General features: G+C 39.1%; 1 protein-coding gene across 1 annotated transcript in view; it reads right to left on the bottom strand.

The window, feature by feature from the left end:
• Positions 1–915: 915 nt before the first annotated feature.
• The window catches only part of ENPP2 (ectonucleotide pyrophosphatase/phosphodiesterase 2), a 107134-nt gene continuing 86752 nt past the window's right edge, over positions 916–21297 (bottom strand). The window contains 7 exon segments of the mRNA XM_055091133.1: positions 916–1497; positions 6065–6221; positions 8101–8233; positions 11379–11456; positions 12144–12279; positions 13256–13392; positions 20586–20637. Of these exon segments, the coding sequence (XP_054947108.1) occupies positions 1327–1497; positions 6065–6221; positions 8101–8233; positions 11379–11456; positions 12144–12279; positions 13256–13392; positions 20586–20637 (864 nt within the window). The 3' untranslated portion in view covers positions 916–1326.

The raw sequence follows: 21297 nt of genomic DNA, 5'->3' as shown, positions 1-21297 counted from the left end.
ATCTTCCCAGACCAGGGCTCAAACCCGTGTCCCCTACATTGACACGCGGATTCTCAACCACTGTGCCACCAGGGAAGTCCCCACAATGTCTTCCTTCTTAAGCAGATTTACTTTTAAAGGAGAATTTATAGAAATTAAAAACCCATTTCACTGACCATAAAAGGTGGCTACTGTAAAAATTAACATGATGAAAAAAAATGCTGTTCTTTTTTTTTTTTTTATGGGAGATTACTAACTGTTAGAGACATGGCAATACTAAGATGCACCGTCCTCCCTGACACAATCAGAAGGACTGAAAATCTCTGAATGATTCCTCACTTTGTGCTTCATTATTACTTAAAGCTACAACTGGGTCCATCAAAAATCACCCCACCTATCATTCAGACCCTTCTGTCATATTGCATGATTAATAACACTTTTCACTTGGCATTTATATTATTCTCAACTTTGATTGGTTAATTACACATTTATGTCTATATTTCATCCCAGCGTCTTATTTCTCTTTATATCCTCCCTGGTTCTTACGTTGATACTTATACAGAATATAGCCTTAATATAGTCTCTGTTGAGTCTAATAAAAGCTTTGAAACAACTTGATCAAAAGAACCTGTTCCTCCAAACTTCAAAATATTTTAAAAATAGATAGGTGAGAGAGGATATTCCGGAGTTCTTCTGGCTCCTCTTTTCCTCTGCCCTTGATTTCCCATAGATATGTACCTCATCTATCTCATCCAGGCCACCACAGTTGAATATTAAGGATGTCCCTTTTTCTATGTGAACTACATCCAGCTAGGAAGAGGGCCCAATACAAGAAATGTATACATTTTTATGCATGAAATATACCAGAAGCAAACACTCTAATTTATGTGAAATAAAGACCAAATAAAACCAGAAAAAAACTGAATGTGTGATTTATTATATTTAAGATTGGTCTATAAGGCTTAAATATGTCTCTCATAATTAACAGTAAGTGAATGCAACTTTACAAAATCAGTATTTCAATACAGTACAGGACTAAACGTGGCAACTGTGCATTGAAAAATTGATATTTCCTCAATGCAAATATCAAATGTGCAGCACCATTTAGAAGCTTCCACTAAAAATGCAAGCTGCAGTAATTATTACAAGCTCTACTCAGAACACAAGACTACCTATATCAAGCGTTAGGGGAAAACAGTGGAGTCATTCAGGCGTAATATGTCAGATTTGGTACAGGATTAAAATACTAACATTTTTTTTTAATGTCCTGGTTTCAAATTAATAAATACAAAAATAATATAAAAATATACACCAGTTGATAAGACTGCACCGCAGAGGATCAGAAGGTTAAATCTCGCTCTCATATGTATGCAGGTATGTCTTTAGCGTCAGAATTTCTGGATAGCTGCGGCTGGTCTTGCGGAAGAAATCCAGACTGGTAAGATGTTCAATGTCCCGCACCCGAGCCGTGTGCATCTTTATAAGATCTTCTACCCATTTCGACTCATCCTCTGAGCTCTGCAGCGGAAAGGGAGTACAGAGTCAGAATTTTCCAAAGGAGTTTCTCTGCACAGTCCATTTGCTCCAAGTCCACAAATGACCTCTACATACTCCTGCACCCAAAGCCAAGGCGTGTTATTCCTTCCTGGCCTCCCCACCTCTCTCCCACAGTGCTGCTGGCAATGGGCCCCAAATACTGGCCCTTGGCTGTGAACATTTTCAACAGCAATTAGCTGTACCAAATAAACCAGATGTGTGGTGCGAAACGGCATTTGATGCAATACGTTCTCCTAACAGAAATCAAAATTGGGAAAACCAAAGGCCCTGGAGAATTCAGTGATTCGTTTCTTTCCCCTGCTGTCAAATTGCAATGAGAAGTACAGAGCATGAGGAATTAGGAATGCTCCTCTACATCCCAAGGGAAGGAAAGAGCTTGTGCCCAATGCACAAAATGATGTGAGTGCATTTCTAGTCCTTCAGAAGAATGTGCTAGATCAACGACATCATCTATTAGATGGCAGTGAATTGATATTTGAATGAGTTCGACTCTAAGCAGCTCAGCTGATACACCTGGCACTTTGGGGCCCAAGAGGCCTGAGTTGAAATCGCTACTCTTCCACTTCCTGGCTGTGAGACCTTGCTGAAGCTGCTTGACCTGTCTAGGCCTCAGTTTCTTCATTGGTTCATAAGAATAACAATGCTTACTTCAGCTCCCTGGGAAGGAGGAAGGAGAGGAAGGAAGAAGGGAAAAAAAAAGAGTAAAGTAAGGAAACAACATCATGGGTCTTCCCATGATGGGAAGGAAGGAAATCTCTTTCTGTCTTAACTACTTGTCAAAAATTGCCTCACTGGCACAAATTCGAGATGAAAGACATTTAAATGTCCCACAGTAAACAATCTATTTCACGTCTAAGTAGAAACAAAAAGGCAGTGCAGATAAAGCAGTCCTTTACATTTAAAAAATATCTTCTTTCACTTTTGAGGGAACTTGAGAGAAGGAATGAGATCTGAGAACCTTGAGAATATGGAGAAATGTCTACCTTTGTCAGGAGACATGGGGCAGGAGGGTCTTTGCCAATAATTTTATTCCCAAATGCCCCCAGAATTGCAATGGCTTCCAAAAGTCTTTCCACAAGTCGAAGGGTAGCTGTGTGTCCCAGGGCTGAGAATGTTCAGGCGTGCCCTCACCCAAGTCTTTGACTGCGAGTGGTCTCAATGAACTACCCACCAAAGCCCAAGAACCTGCACTGGGTTTTCTCAGAAAGCTCCAACCCACACGGACCTGGACAGGGAGCTCCAGAAGCTTGTGCCAGTGCTAAATATGTACAGGAGGGTGTTGGTTCAGGAAACTGATGCCTGGCCATCCCAGGCAAAATGAAGAAACAGGAAGAAATTGCTTTGCAGGCTGGGGGAAATAAGGATTTTAACCCTCCATGCCCCACCCTCCTAACCCAAGCTAACCAAGATCTCTGCGAGTCATAGGAAAGAACAGGCCTAAATATAACTCTACCCACAACGGTACTGACCAGTCCTCAGTGTGACCATATAATTAACGAAGTAGGAGGTCTCCAAATGGGTCGGGACCCCCTCAGAGTAAGCAGGGTAAGCATGAAGTGATATTTTCGGGAGAATTTTCATATTCAACTCATTTATTTGATTTTTCAATGGTCAGTAAGTCTAATGTTTCCTTTGTAAATGCAGTCATTTGAATGTGTGGAGAAGAAGTGAAAAGGTTTTTCCTAATTTAAATAATGGCGAGCTGGGATTATACGAATTTGGGGGAAAATCTGTCTTTTGCTATTTCTTTCCTTGGGAAGTGATTTGCCAATTTCATCTGAGAGGCATTCTCCTCTGGTTCTCACAGGCTAAAATCCAGCCTCCAATTAGTCCAAATACTGGGCTATGTTACACATGAAAGAAATGACTTCTGCCTCTTGCTAGCTAGCAACCCACAGAAGTATTTGCTGCAGGAGACTCTAGTACAAAATGCAAAACTAATAAAAGTCGAATAAAAGTTCATGTGCGCCAAGAGAGGAAAAGAAAAACTTTAAAAATAAAATTTAAAGATAAATAACTTTACACATTAATGCAAACGAAAGCACAGTCCAGGAACTTGCTTAGTGTTTTTCTTGCTATGGACACTTTTTCTTCACCTGCCTTTTCTCCCTGACTTCCTCCCAAGTGAGCTTGTGAATTCAAGTCCCAGAAGACTTAAGGTGGACTTTAAGGCAAAGACAGTTGTCTACGTAGGCAGGGGGGGTCTTCAATAAGAGGCATGCTGGCCTTGGACTCTATAAGAAATACCTCTAAGCTCTGTGCAGAGAGGAAGATGTATGGGGACATCAGTGGATTTCATTTGTCAGATGTAACATCGGGGTGAATAAAGAACTGCCTCTGAGCTGAGTTCAGAACGTTTTTCAAACTCCTGCAGTACCAAACTCCCCTAATGACAGGGAAACGTGAACATACGTCCCCCAGGAATTGAGGTGTCTCTTAAATGGCCTACTTTAAGCCTGAAATGTCTTTGTAGTCTCTGCCTTATCTTAAACATGTACGGCAACTTTGAATTTAACTCCATAAAATATGTGTTTACTTTTTTTCAAAAATTTTACCTCCCCACAACAAGATTTTAGTAAAACTGAAGTTCAAAAAAGCACATCATGCTATCCAGAGGCATTACATCCCTCTGGTACACCATTACCTAGTCTCGTGGGCTGTAAACCGTCAAAATTGAGAAAGTCAAGCCAATAAATTGAGGACAGCTCCTCTCTCACTTGAAGTTCCCTTGCTTCTCCACCTCCCATCCAATTATTTCTAAGATCTTATTTATCCTTCCAGTACAGTATTGCTGTCTTCTACCTTCCTTTAGAAATTTCCAACTGGGTGACCACACCCAGTTCAAGTTCTGTTCCCTCAATCCTGCAAATCTTGCCAAAAACCTTTGAGGACCATGCTTGATCCCCTCCAATTCAAATTTATCTCCCCAGAACAGAGTCTACAATTTTGCTCTTATGCCTAAACATTTTCTGTGGTTATCTATTGTCTGTGTGATGAGAAAAAAGTCTTAAGGCCCCAAGCTTCCACTATAGAAATCTGATAAATTTGAAAAAGGATGGGCTTTTGGAATCAGAGGCCTTGAATCTAAAGTTCTACTTTTCTACTGACTAACCAGTAACCATGTTACCTACTTTTTCTTTATGAGCTACATGTTTCTCAAGAGTTAATAAAAGGGGAGGGGGAGGAGCTCATATATACCTGCCTAATAGGATAATGAGATGATCAGAAGTAATGAATGAGAGGACCTGCACAGTACTTGGATAGTAACATGGACTCAATCAATGGTAACTACTACTACTACGGCCTCTATGACTACTACCACGACTACTTTTATTTTAAATCTGATTCCACGCAAACTTTAAAACCTTATCTCCCACTATGATCCTCGTTTCCAATATTCTAGCCAACTTAATTAGCTTTTTCAGCCATATTTCAACTTGCAATTTTTTGTCTGCATCTGTTATTTTGTTTTGGATGGTCACAGCTTCAATCTTCACCTATAATTGAAGGCATAGCCCCAAAGCTGCCTTGTCCACAAAGCTGAAAATCTCTGTTGAAGCTATTCTTAAGGGTCTTTGCCTTTTAGTGAAGCAATTTCTGTGCTTGTTTCATTGACTTTCCCCCTTGAAGGCTGCCTGGAGTGTGAGTATGTTAAATACACCATCATTTTTCCCAGGGTACCTTACATAATTAAGGAATTTGAGTACTGCTTTTTGACTAAAAATCTTCCTTTGTAGATTTTATCTCCTATTCTATTATATAAACAAAAGCATAGAGACTATTACTTCTAAAATCAACCTTGGAGCACAGGATTTCCATCACATTAAAGAAACCTGGAGTAATCATGTGATTTGTCCCTGAGTGCAACATTAGTACAGAGCCAGGAGTACAGAGCATGGATCCTGTCTGCCTTCCTGAGGCTTTTTTGCCATGCCGTCCTCCTTTCACATTGGAATAAGTGAATCAAGAGTCATCTGTGCCATTTAAGAATGGGGTGACCTGTTACATCTGCCCTCATAACTAGTAGCGAATGAAACTCTGATTTGTAAAGTATATATTCCTGTGTGTGTGTCTTTTTAAAGAAGTTTTTGTTAATGAAATTTTCAAACATCCACAAAAGTAGAGCGAATGACATAATGAGCTCCTGAGAACTCTTCCCTCATTTCAGTAATTACCAAAATTGTGTTACTTTTCACTTTTTACAAAATATCTATGTCTTTTGCAAAATGGAAAACATGGGGGCACTTCTGTCATTTGCCAGAATCAAACAGAGAAATAGAACAACATTAAATGCACACACATCCCACACACCCCTATGCTGAAAAATAAAAAGCCATTAGAGCACAAAGTTCCCAAGTGTTATGCAAAGTTTCCTTTGGGTACTTTCTAAAGACCCAATTTGTATACTCATTTGTGTAGTGCAAGTGTTTTATGATAAGTATGTCCTAGTTCAAGGGTGGGAATATAAGTTAAGACCCCAAGGTGAATTCTGTCAGCAAATCCTAAAGGACACTGTTCTTGAACTCACATTGCAGCTTTCATCATTGTCCGGTCTGTGAGGAAGGATGAACGAGGAGACGGAGAGGGGGCCGTCACACTTGTCGGCGGGCTGGGTGAAATCCAGGCAGCTGGTGATGATGCTGTAGTAGTGAGTTGGAACAGGAATAGAACTGCCTTCCACGTACCTGAAACAGGAAGGGAAAATCAAACTATAGCCGAGGTAGTAGCTTTCTTTATTAAATGGTGGCCAGTGAATATTGCCCAAGTCACTAAAATTAAATTTCCCTCAATGGAGTCATTTTTCACTTACAAGTGTTAATCCACTTCTATATCTTTGAATATCATGTTTTCAATGCCTGGAATCTCCTCTTTCTCTCAACCTGGTAGAGTGAAAAAGATACTCCAGACAAAGAAAACAGCTTGAACCAATTCTCAGAGGCGGAACATAATGCATAGGTCAATGGAGTAGAAATGTAAGTCTGGAAGAGTCAATAAAAGCCAAAGTAAGGGGGGTTCTGAGTGCCAAATTTGTAGAGTTTGGGCATTATTTTTCAGGCAGTAATGCTCCACTGAAGGTTTCCGTGCTAGGAAGTACCATTATGAGATCCATGTTTCAGGAAAATAACTTTCATAGACTTGTATAAAATGGACCGGAGGCAGGAAACACAGGAGCTAGGAGAGTGATAGCCAGTCCAGCCACAGTGAGATCCTGAACTTGGTACAGTTGGTACAGAGAATTCATTTACTAAAGAAAATTCTAAGAACTGAGTGCTACTGATGAGTTACAAAAGTATAAAAAAATATTTTGAGTAGAGCATAGTATAGAAATTCATAATTCCTTACCTGGTTTTCTATTATCTTAATTTTAATCATTTCAAAATATTGAAATTATGATTGAACTAACAATATAATTTGGCTGAAAACTATGACAATAATCAGCAATAAAATACATGTATAAGTAGGATCAAATTTCTCTTATGGATGACTGGAAAGGGGGTAGGATAACACCTATTTTATTAGTTATATATATGAAAAAAATTAGCATTTTATGTCTGTCTGTCAGTCACAATGAAACCCTCTCATATTTTGTGTTGCTCTCTAATTGTTTCATGCATGTATAAAATTAAATGAAGAGGGCTTCCCTGGTGGCTCAGTGGTTAAGAATCTGCCTGCCAATGCAGGGGCCACGGGTTGGAGCCCTGGTCCGGGAAGATCCCACGTGCCGCGGAGCAACTAAGCCCGTGTGCCACAACTACTGAGCCTGCGCTCTAGAGCCCACAAGCCACAACTACTGAGCCCGTGTGCCACAACTACTGAAGCCCACGTGCCTAGAGCCCGTGCTCCGCAACAAGAGAAGGCACTGCAATGAGAAGCCCTCACACCGAAATGAAGAGTAGCTCCCTCTTGCCACAACCAGAGAAAGCCTGCACGCAACAACGAAGACCCAACACAGCCAAAAGTAAAATAAAATAAATTTTTAAAAAGAGTTCTTCAAATATTAGGTATAGCAGCTCCTTAAAAAAAAAATTAAATGATGACGTATTATGAATTTGTTATATTTATATCTTCTTACTTTCTCCACCAGACTGTAAGTTCCTTATGAACAGAGTATGCCTCATCCTTTTACATCCCTAATAGCACCACAGAGAGGGATAGAAATGAGATTTGACCAAAGTTTATATGTAATTTCCTATTGAAATGTATTGACTCAGAAAACCTAAGGAATTCTAAGTCCTCCCCCCAAATAGTGAACACAAGTGAAAATTATCATCTTCCCACTAAAGAGTTGTTGAAGAATAAAGTTAAAAAAATTTCTAATCTTTCGATACATTTTCTTTCATGAAAATGAAAAGTGCATTTATTTACCACAAATCCTAATTCCTTTCCAACCACCAATGCCTCGTTTAATCACAGGTCCAAAAGAACTGAAGAAATCACAAGGAGATTCAAAGAACAACAGGTTTAAGAGGTATCAGCTCTTCTAGTACGTGAATATTTGAAAAATATTCTTGCGTGAGATCTTGGAATTTAAAAGCACACGTTGCGTGGAAATGAAAAGCTTACTGTTTGATTTTGTCTTGTGTGTCATGTAAGCCATCGTAGTCATAGTCAAAAATTGGTCCACTTATCACATTAACTCCATTTCTTTCTGAAGCATATTTCTTCACCAGAACCCTTTGGAAATAATTCCAGACTCCTGTACAAAAACAAAATCAGTTCTCCGTGAACAAAACTCCTGCTTTGGCCAAATTCTCTCTTGGATGCATTAAACAAGCCAAATGTTACAAGCCAAGAGACAGTAGAGCTGTTGTGATTCTTAAGAGCAATCCATCCTAAAGCATTAGCTGTGGGTGTGTCATTTGTGAACCGGCCAAGAGAAAGATATGGAGACAATGGTAGAGGAGTTTAATGTAGCCCAACCAGTCAGGGAAGGATTTGCTGGTGAAGTGGTTACTAGGCTGAGATCTGAAGGACAAGTGGGTGTTTCTGAGGCAAAGAGGTGGAGACAACATTCCAGGCAGAGAGAACAGTATGTGTAACGGGGGAAGTATGGTGTTTGTGGGAAATTGAAAAAACGCTTTAATCTTCTTTCACATGTCGTAGATGGGCTAATTCCCAAGTTTATGTCTCTAGCCCTAACCTTTCCAGGCAACTCCAGACATGTTATCCAACCAGCCATCTCATGGTGCATTTGAATACCTAATAATCATATCTAACAAAAAATTATCCAACCAGAATTCTTGATTTTTCTTCCACTCCTGCTCCAACTCTTGGCCTCTCCGTGAGTGCCACGGGCTATGATGGATGTTCAGGTCAAAATCTTAGGGCTCATCCCTGACTTCTCTGCTTACTTCACATGCACGTGAACAAGTCCCGTTGGTGCTATACCTCCAAGATACATCCCAGTCTTCCAAATCTGACCACTCCTCACAGCTTTCCCTGCATCCACCCTGGTCTAAGTCACTATCCTCTTTGCAATGAACTACCACAAAAGACTACTTGGCACCTTGGGAGAAACTCTTCCTTCCCTGTAGCCCATTCTCTCTGGAGTAGCCAGATGGATCCCTTTACACTATATATCAGATTCTATCACATTTCCGCAACACGCATCCCTAACACTCCAGATGATTTCTCACTGTAATTAGAATAAAATCCCAACTTTCCACCACGGCCCTTGCCTCCCTCCACGACTTTTCTTCCTGTTCCTTCCCCCACCCCCCTTTCTTCCTGTCCCCCTACTCGCTAAACTTGTTTCAGAGTGAGAATTTGCCTATGCTTTTCCCTTCATCTGGAAAACACGTCCCCTGACTAGGCATGCCCAGTTTCTCCTCCGCTATTCATTTCTCACTTTCATGGTCATCCTCTAGAGAGGGTTTCCTTGGCCTCGCTAGCTCCAATTTACACGATAGTCAATCACAGGGGAAGGAGAGAGGCAGAATGGAAAAGTGAAAAGGCAAAAGAAGGGAATAACAGAAGAGGACAGGAAAGGCAAACCAGAGAAGTTGGCTCTAACATGTTAGATTTAACTTACCATGCTCTATTCTGCATCGGGGTTTTGAGGTTCAGGCTGTTATCATTTCTTACCGCCCCTTATTAAAAAATGCTTGGGCATTTTTCCCATAGTGTTTCAACTGCTGACCCTCTATTCTAAATGAGAAAGACAGAGCAGCCCACCAGAGCCAAAATACCATGGATAATTATTTGCAATAAAGAAAGGAGGACAGTGGGGAAGAAGTTCAAATGTTAACTTAAGCATAAAAATTGGAGAGGCATAGAGGGAAAGAAATAACAATGAGAACAGTCAAAAGGCCAAACCCGCAGAAATGTGGCATGTGAAAAAAACCATTCCCCTAGTGAAGAAGAACAGCGGGCCCTCTGTGAAAGGCCTTTGGCCGCACCAGCCTCAGGGTGGTACCGTGTGCTTCCTTTATTGCTGCTTGGTCAAAAAGGCATCAGTAAAGGATAAAGAAATCCAGGAAACCCTGATTTGTGGAAATTCAATGAAGCTGCATTCCATGTAATATTAGGACAAATGGATCTACGTGGGTTTGTGAAACATTTCTCAGCTGGAGCTGAGAACAAACCAGGAAACCTCCTTTTAAAAGCATGCTTTAATTTTTCACTCATATGCAAGAGATTCTACCTTTGAATAAGCCTTTATTTACTAACTTAGGACATCAAATAAACATTTTTTTTTTCTCTAAACCGTGTTGGCCATTTCACCAGTGTCAAGTTGAGGAGGCCCGGCTCTGTAGATGACATTCCACCATCTCGTGTCCTATTTTGAGACTTTATTTCAGCCCTGAGAGTCATGTAACACAGCCCAATACTCCTTTAGAAAGTGGAGTTATGTAGAAGTGTTTCCTTTTCCTACCTTTCCTATAAGCATGTATGTCTGCTCACTGTAAATAAACTAAAGGGAGGTCAAAGCTACGCTATAATGCTTTCTCTGTCTTTGAATACATGGATGGTTGGATGGATGGAGGGATACATGGATGGATGGAAGATGGATGGATGGGCAAATGAATGAATTCTGTGTTAGCAGAAAGAGAAAATGGATTGTGTTTGTCATTGGACAGTTGTTACAAATCCATATAAGCCATGCAATCAAATCTCATAATTTTATAAATGAGAGGCTAAATGGCATTTCTATGATCACATAGCCAGTGTTCACACTCCAGAGACCAGAACTCAGTTTTGGGGCTGGGGCTCACTGTGCCTATACCATTCATTTCATCACTATCATCCACAAATATTTATGTCATATACAAAGAAATTATGAGTGTATATAATTTGCACAGCCCTAAAACCAACTGAACTTAATTCTCTGATGATTCAGAAGACCCTTTCAGCTCTTGCTGCGTTTCAGGGTCAATATTCAGAATACATCACCATCCCCCTAAAGGAAGAAGGTGTTAGTGGCTTTTACTGTAACATTCTATAAATAAATACAGATGCTGTTAAATGTCAGGTAGCCTCCAAAATACAGAGAAGACTCTTTTAAACCACTGAGCATTGAAACAGGGAGAACACTGGATTAGAAGGAAAGCACAAACTTGGTTTAGCTCAGCTTCTGTCTTTCACGACCTGGCTCACTTCTTGTGACTTCAATTTCTTAATTATAAACAAGGGATAAAAAAAAAACCTGCCAAGCTCCCTCACAGATTCATATTTTGGCTTAGCAGTAGAGAATTTACATTAAAGTTCTTCAAAAATTATAAAGGCTAAACACATGAAAGGTATTATTATTAAAATGAATAGAGAGGTAGGAAAGGTAAGTGGTAAATTTGGAAACATTTCTTTCCACAAATAATAGTCTACTAGGTAAATATTAGACTTACGTTTGAAAGCAGGATACATTGGAACCATATTGGTTACAAGGAATGCATCATATTTAGTTTCTGGCAAAGAGCTCAGATCTAAACATTGGGAAAACAAATAGTGTCCATTACATAATAAAATCGACATCAATAAAAAAAGGAATCTTCTAAAATGGTCCAAACAGCATGAAATGCATGGATCTACTCTTTTATTCCTACTTATCCCATTATTTATAAACCATTTCCTACTTCCCTTCCCACTCAATCTCTTTTCTTCACTCAGTAGTTCTCCTCAAAAAAACTTTTATGATTCTTTTTCTTCCTACTTAGTCTTGGGTCTACTAAGTATTTTATAAAAGAATTCCTTGATTTTACTAGCATAATTTGGACTTTTAAAAAAATGTCATCAAGGTAATGAGAGAGAATTAAAGGGCTTCATGTATTCTTAAGAGATCACCTCTATAGTATTATTTAAAAGATTTCTGTCAATAATTTCCTATTTCACTTTCAGATGCTCATTTAGTGATGTCAGGTGACACACAGAATATTCCCTTGCATTTTAGAATTCCCCGGGAATAGGATTTGTGAAAGCTGGTCTCTTTTCTGGCTGCTTTTGGAAGGCTCCCAGAGAAGTTCATCTCCTCAATCTCTTGAGCACCCCTCTGGTTTTTAGGTTTTTTAGAAAACCTAAAAACCACTGAAATCCTAAATACCAAGTTGCACACGCCAGACTCCACAAAATAACATCCCTCTAGAATGGTCAGATCCTGCTATTCTGTAACTTACAAGGAGGAAAGAGGAATCCATAGGACATCTGTTTATCATTTTTGTAGGCCAAACAGCTCTGACTGAAACTCGGAGAAACACGGACATCAGGCCGGACGCAATTGGTCAGGTGTTCGGGGATGCCAGAGACCTCAGCCTGTATGGTAGTCACAGGTAGTCAGCAATGCCATGGCAGAGACAACACCAATCCAACAGGGAAATACTGAAGCCAGATTGTTTGGTTCCAAACAGCCAGAATCAAAACCCCATTAGCTTTTACTATAGCTCATATTCTGATATTGACTCTTTTTTTTTTTTAAGGACCTCAGTTTTAAATGCACTAAGCTAGTAATTTTTTAACTCTTATTTTTTTAGTAGCAGGACTCTCTTATCAGTCTTAGGTAAAACAATAATACGTAGGGCAGAAATCTCACTGTTGATATAATGAATGAGATTCCACAGAAGACAGCTTAAAAAATAATATTCTGAGAAATAATATAGACATATCTCCTATTTTTAAAAAAAGACTATATATGTATCGTATATGCCTGAGTACAAATTAATAAGAAGCTGTGTTTGGGGCAGTAGAAGTAGTCATTTGTATTCAGAGTTTAAAAACATACTTCAACTGCCAAACGAATTTTTCTAATTCCTGATATAAACTTTCCTACCTCATCTTTACCAAAACTGAAACCCCAACATAAAACCTTCATTAAAAAAGAACAGGATGTTGATAGTGGGGCAGGCTATACGTGTGTGGAGCCGTGGGTATATGGGAGATTTCTGTCCCTTCCACTCAGTTCTGCTGTGAACCTAAAACTGCTCTAAAAAAAAAAGTCTATTAAAACAAATGGCCAGATACTGGTGGCTTCTGTAACTAGTGGGCCATGAGGAGCAGAGTAAAAAAAGCTACAAGAATGAGTATGCTATGCTATTTCACCTATTACCATGAAGGTTTTAGAACATTGCAGAAAGTCTAATTCAAAATATTTTACAACAGATCCAATATAGGATTTCTTTCATCAGGAAAAATTAAAATCTTTTCTAAGACAACTCTGTTCAGCAAACAATCATTATTTTAAGGCAAGGAGCGTAATGACATGAAGAACATGAGACCCAGTTTTCTCAATGACCTGTTTGGAAACAGTGTACGATGTCCAGACTGGCATTAGGAATATTTCACTATAACTGCTTTCAAAGTCAGTGTGATATAAGATATCATATCTAGTCCGATAAAGCACTGCAGGCCGTCCATAGAGGAGGTGTCTCTCTAGGAAAGAAAAAAATAAACTGTCTTAAACACATATTAAACTGTACATCAAATGTTAAAGAAATATTGGAAGAGAGTCAAATTGTCCACAATTTGCTTGCTTACTTATTAATAATGGAGCTCCTTCTCCTTAATTTAATCAGGTTAGTTTTCCTAACACTTCTGTGGTTTATTTGATCACCTAAGCGTGGGTCAAGGCTTACAGTTATCAAAACTGTAATGTAAATACCATATTTATTTTAATGTTTTTTTCAGTTATAAAGAATTGTAATCTGTATGGGAAAGAAAATTATTTATTAAATTTTGAAATGATTCAGCTGAATGGGAAGTCCAGACAATTAGATTTTTATAGAATTAATTCATTTGACCCTGGAAAGGCTCATCAAATTAACCAATGATTTAATTAAGAGGAAGGTACTCTTTGATCATTATTTGTAAACTGCAACTCAAATATGCATTATTTCAGCATAAAAAGTGAGTACTAATGAGCATTTAAAGTAAGTAGCTTTGTGACATGGAGGAAAACTCTTAAGGTAAGAACTTAAAGGAACATGTATAGATAAAATAAGTGGCATTCAAGGGGGTCCTTTAAATACAAAAGGGAGGTCATCGGTTACCAAAGAATTCAGTTAAGACCCCGAATGTAGATTCAGACTCCTAAGAGAAAGCTCTCCTCTTAGGAAAAAATAAAGGTTTGACACTTTATTCTTCTAAGAAGAAGACATGGGAGATTAATGTGCAGACCTTCATTCTACACCCACCATAAATGCCTCAAGCTTGATCTGCCCATTTTAGACAGGCTAAAGTCAGAATTGCCACAGATTCATAGAAATTGGGGTCCTGTAGACCAAAATATTTAGAGACTGAGGCTTTGGCAATTCACGATCCCCTAAGTGATAATCAAAAAAAAATTTTTTTACTGTTATTTCTATTAGAAAAAAGTCAGTTCTGGCACTTATTAAATTATGTATACATGTTGCTTTAATTAAAGTATTACCATTCTACACAAGTAACAGAGAAAACCCTTTGTAGATTACTTTGCAAGACCCTCCCAAGTAGAACTGCTGATTTGAGGCAAAACAGCCCACACTGTTAACAGCACAAGCCTGTTCTGGGTAGTTGGGCTCTGTCAGCATTGCAGTAAATGTAGAAGTCTTGGTAAAGCTGCCAAATTTGGGGACCCACCCCTAAGAATCAGAGCATAATATGCTCATATCATATAAATGAAATATAATGAACAAATAAAAAGCCAGCAAATCATAACAGTAGTACTTGGGGGCAGTTTACCAGGTCAGACTTTCCTTCAAAACTCAAACCAAACCTTTTCTAGGTTCAAAATTTCCATTAACGTTTTCCTTGATTTCATTTTTGCTGCCTCTGAATTTCCTGGTTTCAGCTGGAAGCAGAAGTATCAAGATTCTTTGAGAAGCTATTCTCTTTTTATCATTCAAGTTTTAATGCTTACCCAACACATTCCTCCAAGCTCAAATGCAAACCTGGCATATTATCCAATCTATCCCATTAAGAGGACAACAAAACAGCAGCCATATTCCTCTATGCAACACCCCTCTTTAGAGCAGCCATCAATCAACACTCTTAGACAATCTATAGACTCCACCAACTCTGGTTCCTCCTTATTTCTCACCATTCCTCAACATAGCACTCCATTCCATGAAGGCTGATTGATTTGTAATACTGCTCATAATCATTGTCAACAACTCTATGCTATTATATATATGACTCCTTTTCTCTCTACTGGGAATAACATCTCCACCAGTCCTGTCACTTAGCTCCCTCCAAATTTTTCATTAATGTATTCCCCCCTCATCAAACATATACTGAGTACCTTCTTTGTGTCAGGCCTTGGGCTATGGAATAGAAATACTTGGTAAAGACAATTAAGATAGAGCTTTTACCCTCAAGAAGCTCACAGTTCAATGGGAGAGACAAACGTGGCATGAATAACTAAAATGCAATATGCTGCTCACTATATCAGAGATATCTACATAGTGGAACAGGAAAACAGAGCATGATGCATGCCACAGATGGGGATGAGGTGGCATCAGTACGGACCTTACAGAACTTATGAAGCTAAGCCAGAGTGACCCCACATGCCATTTATGCCTGTTGCCCTGGCATAATTGTCCTTCTCACCTTCAAAAGGGGATGACACATAATATGGTCACATAGTTCAGCTCCCTTGAAAGAGACATGGGGAGGAGAGGGAGAAATGGACAAGAGGGGAAGAGACATCTTAAGAGTCACTTTCTCCTGAAAGATTTCTCGAGTTAAGCTTCTCCATCTCTACTCATGCTTCCGCTCTGCATGTAGAAACTCAATTTTCTTTTGAAATGTGGGTGTCATAGCTCCCAAGATATGCACAACTGCAGTTTTTGGCACACAGTTGGAGCCCAAATATATCATTATCTGACTAACTTTTTCTCAATTGTTCACTGAGCATGTATGACAGGAAGAAAAAAAATGTAGTGGCTTTGGCAGTCTCCTAATATCCAACCAAGTTGCCCAACTGACCCAAAAAGTCTACTTGGGTCTTCCTGTTGCATAATAGTTTCATCTAAGAAAGAGGTGAAATCATCTTTGCAGTAAGAAACACTCTAAGGTCCAGAAACAAAATTTAGATTTCCCTTTTTCAGTTTACCAGGGTATCAAACAACCACAGGTTCTTGGTCACAGCCTGCTACTCCATATGACATCTTAGACAAGTCACCCATTGCATTTCTGTTTAGCAAAAAGTCCCTTGTTGAGCCACAAGAGTGTACTTGAAACTCACTCTTTGGACGCATAAGTGCTTCATCTAGAGACCAGCCAGCCTGGAGATGAGCCTGGAAGCTTCTGCTTTTGAAATATGTTCTTCGTGATTTCTTGAAACGGATCTAGAAGAGCTTGTGTCTTCCCAGGCTGGGTTCCTACTCCGTGAAATTCCAGACAGAGTCTCCATTCCACATGCCAGTTCCCTGTTTACAATAGTGGCTGGCATCTTTGGTACATGTCACGGTTCTCCTCCAGATACCACGTTGGCAAAATACTGTGAGGCAAATCTTTTTAAGTGGTGTGGACTTCCCCAGCACTCATTCTTTTTGCCTTCCAAAACTTGGTCATCCAGACTTGAGTGTGTTTTTCTTTTCCCTCTTCAGCTTCCTGATTCATATTCCCACAGATTAGCTGGCTGACTTGAGAGCCACATGAAAATCTCTCCTCTTTTTTGTTTTTGTTTTAAACATCTACTCCCACAATAATATGCTCTTACTTTTTACCACACAATCTCTACCCAAGGTCTTTCCTTTTCCTACATCCTTTCTCCTCCTTTGCCTTAGAAGTGTCTACTAGAAGTGTTTACTGCCATGTCAACCTCCTCTGGGATTAGATTTGATGCCTCTGGTAGGGTCCTGTTCTCTCTTACCTCAACCCTTAAAACACTATGCTGTAATTCATCAACTGGCTAAATCTCATAATAAAATAATAACTTAATGAGGACACGGATTTTATCTATTTTGTTTACCATTGTATCTCTACCTCCAACAATACCAAATATCTATGTGGATCAATAAATGATTGTTTTATTTCTTAAAAAATACTGTTCTTTATGACTTTCAAGAACTGGCTTTCTATGTATGACCCGCCTAATATTCCCTCTCTAGTTATTCAGGACTGCTTTAAAGTTAACAAGAATTACTAGTGTTTAAGTCATTTTTCTAACAAAACTAATGTCTCATGGTGTGTGATAAGGAGCCAAACACATAGGTGTTAAAATGATGTTTAATTCCCTTTCTCACAAAGATGATAGTGAATGCCGACCTGACTAAGAAAATACAAAACATGGTTTAGCAATGCTAGTAGAGAAAAGACTAAAGTGAAAATAAATAGTGCAATTATTCTTACAGTAAAAATTATACCTGGCTCTAGTGCCAGAATTGCTTGCTGTGAGAAATTTAAATATTTCCATTTCATTCATTCATTTATCCATTGATTCATGGATTACAAAATGAAAATTCAATAAGTTTGCCAAGACATTACATACATGTGATCCAGAAAAGCAGCCATGCAATTAAGATCCGGAATTCACTACAAATGTAGAAATATTAAAGCTTTAGCAAGCAGTTTAGATCACGATTTTTGAAGCTCATATTTGTTCTTCCTCTTCATTTTAGTAAAGGACTTGATTCTCTAAGTTTAGTATTCATAATAAAATATAGCCTAAGATTAATTTAATATACCACTGTTTTGTTACCTCAAATTTACCCTGGGTTGTTTCACTGTTGGAATGCATAGCTTTTACATGTGTGTTTGGTACAGATGTATGAGTGGTTTTATGTCATATGACATTAAAACAGTTACATATGAATGTTACAAATGGAATGGGCAGGGCCTGTGGTTTATTCTGGAAAAAAATCAGCTACATATAGGTGTATTTTTTAAAAAAACTAGGCAGGAAAATAATTCAGCTTTACATTTGTATAGAACTTTAGGTCTACAAAATGGTTTAAAAGCCTCAATAGATATTAGAGATAGCCAGAAAGGGGAGGTGATTACTCTGAGCGTAACACACACAGCACCTCGGTCCTACTCCAGCAGAGCAGACATTGACTATTTCCAGTGGGGGACTAGACTTGTGACCCAGGACACACCATAAAGGCCTGAAAGAACTCAGACCAAGAAAATGTCACTTTGCAGCTGAAGAAATGACTGAGACAAGACCCTTAAGGAGACAGACACCAAGAGACAGAGAGAGAGAGAAAGAGACAGGAGAGAGAACACCGAGGCTTACACATATCCTAGAATCTAAATGAGCAAATGCTTTGCATATAATAAGACAATGATATATAATTATTTGAATTTCATGTAATAGTTTTAAAGTCTACCTTGTATCACTCCAGTTACTGGCAATTGCAAATAGCCATTATTTTGCACACATACAAAACAGTGCTGTATAAACTTAAACAACTTTACCAAAAGTCTATTGAATATTAAACTGTTAATTAAAATAAAAATAAATAAAGTCTCTCTTGTATCTTTAGAGACTGTCCCATTAGGCCATGAGCAGACCAAGAAGGTGTCTGCTTCATGATCCTCCCCTAACATTTTATGTCACCATTGTGAAGTCACATGCTGGAAACTATTGGTGACACAGCTGACAGAACCAGATGTCTCAGAGAAATCAGCTCCCAGCCCAGGGTAGGCGCTCAACAAATACACATGAGGGTCCATTTCCATGAAAGTATATAAACTTTAAGCCTCGGTGACATAAAATCATCTAGAGATAAGACACATATTCACCTCTGAGCAGAGCAATGGAGCGGTGAGGTCAATAACTAGGGCTCTTTCCAGCCCTGAGAGTCAGTGATTCACCTAGAAGATGCCTCTTATTTTCACGCTCAGAAGTTTGAGGCCACCGTTTATGCTGCTTGTGGGACTGGTTTTGTCCTATGAGCACACTGCCACGAAAAAACTAAATGAAAGATTTTTTTTCCCAGATGGAAATGTTTTAGGACCATGAATAGTCAGAGCTTGAACCAGCAAAAACATTAGAGTCCATTCAAAGTTATCATAATTAACTATTTCATTAGTGACTTTTAGAAGAGAAACATCTCAGTAATACTTCTCTGCCTTGGTGAGTGAATATTTGAAAAACTCAAATCATGAGACTCCATACTCCTTGATCCTGGCAGCATTGTAATTTTTCCAATTCTAATGACACTGCAGTCCACTAGAGGTGCGATGTCAAACATTTCAAATCACTTCTAGATTTGTGAAGGATTTGTGTACCTTCCATCAACTAAGTCCTATCTCGAAAGCCGTGTTCATCCAATTACATGCCAAAGAGTCTGTGTGTTCTATCATCAAAGAGAGAAGCGGGAGGGTGGTGATGCAGAAAGAGAAGAAGAAAAAACATGAAGATCTTTATAAAGAGGGGAAATAAGTCAAGTAAATAAAATATTCCACTGGTTTCCTCAACCTTTACTTAATCAGATTGGACATGGCATGTATGATAAATAGAACCATATGTAAGCTAATAACTCAAGTAATGCTCTCAAGAGAATTTGACTACGTGCATCTTTACTGCATGACTTGGGCTGCTGTGCTTGATTTCTGTCTTCTTTTTAATACACTTTTGGTCATTCCCTTGCTGTTACAAGATGCTATCCCATCTGCTGTAGTAACCTGTGTACGAGCCTTTCTGTCTTCTTCTAATCTCTTCTAATTTTCCTGGGATTTCAAAACCAGAAGGAAGAACTTATGTGGTAGATTGCATTATTGTTCCTAATTATTTACTGCTCTTTTGTAAAGGATTATATACTTCTACCCATTGCCAAGTGACTTGTAGGACAGTGTCCTTGTGGAAAGAATATACTTCCCTACTCCACTGGTTTCATGTGCCCTACTTTCACCAATGAACTAGGAATGGAAGTGACAGATGCCTCATCAAGGCAGAAGTGTGGAGACCCATTGCCTGGTTCTGCCATTCCTCTTTTCCCTCTGCCACGAGAAGGGCATGTCCCAGCTCGGGGCTGCTCCTTCAGCCTAGATTCCAGAATTAAAAGTACACATGGGGCAGAGCCACACTTGGCCTATAGTCAGCATCCTGAGATATGAACAAGAGATGCACAGCCCACTGAGATTCTCTTTTTTCATCACAAGCTTGCAAAAGTTGACTAATACAGGAGGGTTATTATTGTACGTAAAATAAGAGGAGAATGAGTTAGGGCTGAAGATAATCCTTCTCTGAAGAGAGATTTCTGATTTGGTTCTTTCTCTGCATCCCTTCCCATAACATACACACTGACTCTGCAGGTCGGTAAGCTTCAGTAGAGGTACCAGCTGTTACCATTTATAACTGTGACTTCCATTCCCTTCATTGAGGTCCCCGTCAGCACCTTAACTTATGACCCATCAGATGCACAATGGTATATTAAGCCCTCCGCTTTTCAGAGGGCTTAAAAGCTATTGAGGAAAAAAAAAGGTAATGGAACTTTTCTGACTTATTACACAGCTGGCATCCTGTGTACATAGAATAAACTAATACCTTTTGCCAGATGGTATAAAATCACTTTGCAATCCAAATTCGAATTTTAAAAAATATTGTGCTAACACTATGAAGTAAATAAGAAGTCTCTCCAATTTTTGGAAGCTAGAAAACAAAACTTATCTGGTTGTTTTTTCCATCAACTCCTTACCTTCTGTAGACCCTTTTATATGAAGGCGTTTGTTGAGTTCATCCAATTTGTTCTTCATGTGTGAAAACCAAAAAAAAAAAAAAGAAAAGAAAAGAGAAGAGAAAGCAAATCAGAAACGGTTTTTCTTTCCAGCATGCTTCTCTCTATTTACTACCCAGCTAAATTCAAAACAGGATCCTAAACTTCATCAGTATCATAAACTCTGTAGAGTATTACTACTTTATCTCAAAATGAAATTTTAGGCTCCACTTCCTAGTGATCTATAGTCACGAATATGTTATTTAATTTCTCCATGATTTTGTTTCCTTTCCTTAAAAGTGTGGATAATCATGGTACCAACCTCCCATGTCGACAACGATGATTAGGGTGCATATATGTAAATTAATTCAAATATTGCCTCACTATTTCGGATTAATCTCTAGGTACGCTAAAGTGATTCCCAAACCAAGTTATGAAATTGCTTTTTCTAAAGCTGAAACATAATGACTCAGCAGTTCTGAAAAGTCACGGCTCAGCAACTCCATCTCCCACTATATAGTCTAGAGACACTCTAGCATACGTGTACAAAAAGACATTTGCTGGGCTTCCCTGGTGGCGCAGTGGTTGAGTCCGCCTGCCGATGCAGGGGACGTGGGTTCGTGCCCCGGTCCGGGAGGATCCCACGTGCCGCGGAGCGGCTGGGCCCGTGAGCCATGGCCAATGAGCCTGCGCG

Source organism: Physeter macrocephalus, chromosome 15, assembly GCF_002837175.3.
Source record: "Physeter macrocephalus isolate SW-GA chromosome 15, ASM283717v5, whole genome shotgun sequence".
NCBI lineage: Eukaryota > Metazoa > Chordata > Mammalia > Artiodactyla > Physeteridae > Physeter > Physeter macrocephalus.
The sequence above is the reverse complement of the archived record's forward strand: the minus strand, read 5'-3'. Positions and strand labels throughout refer to the sequence as shown.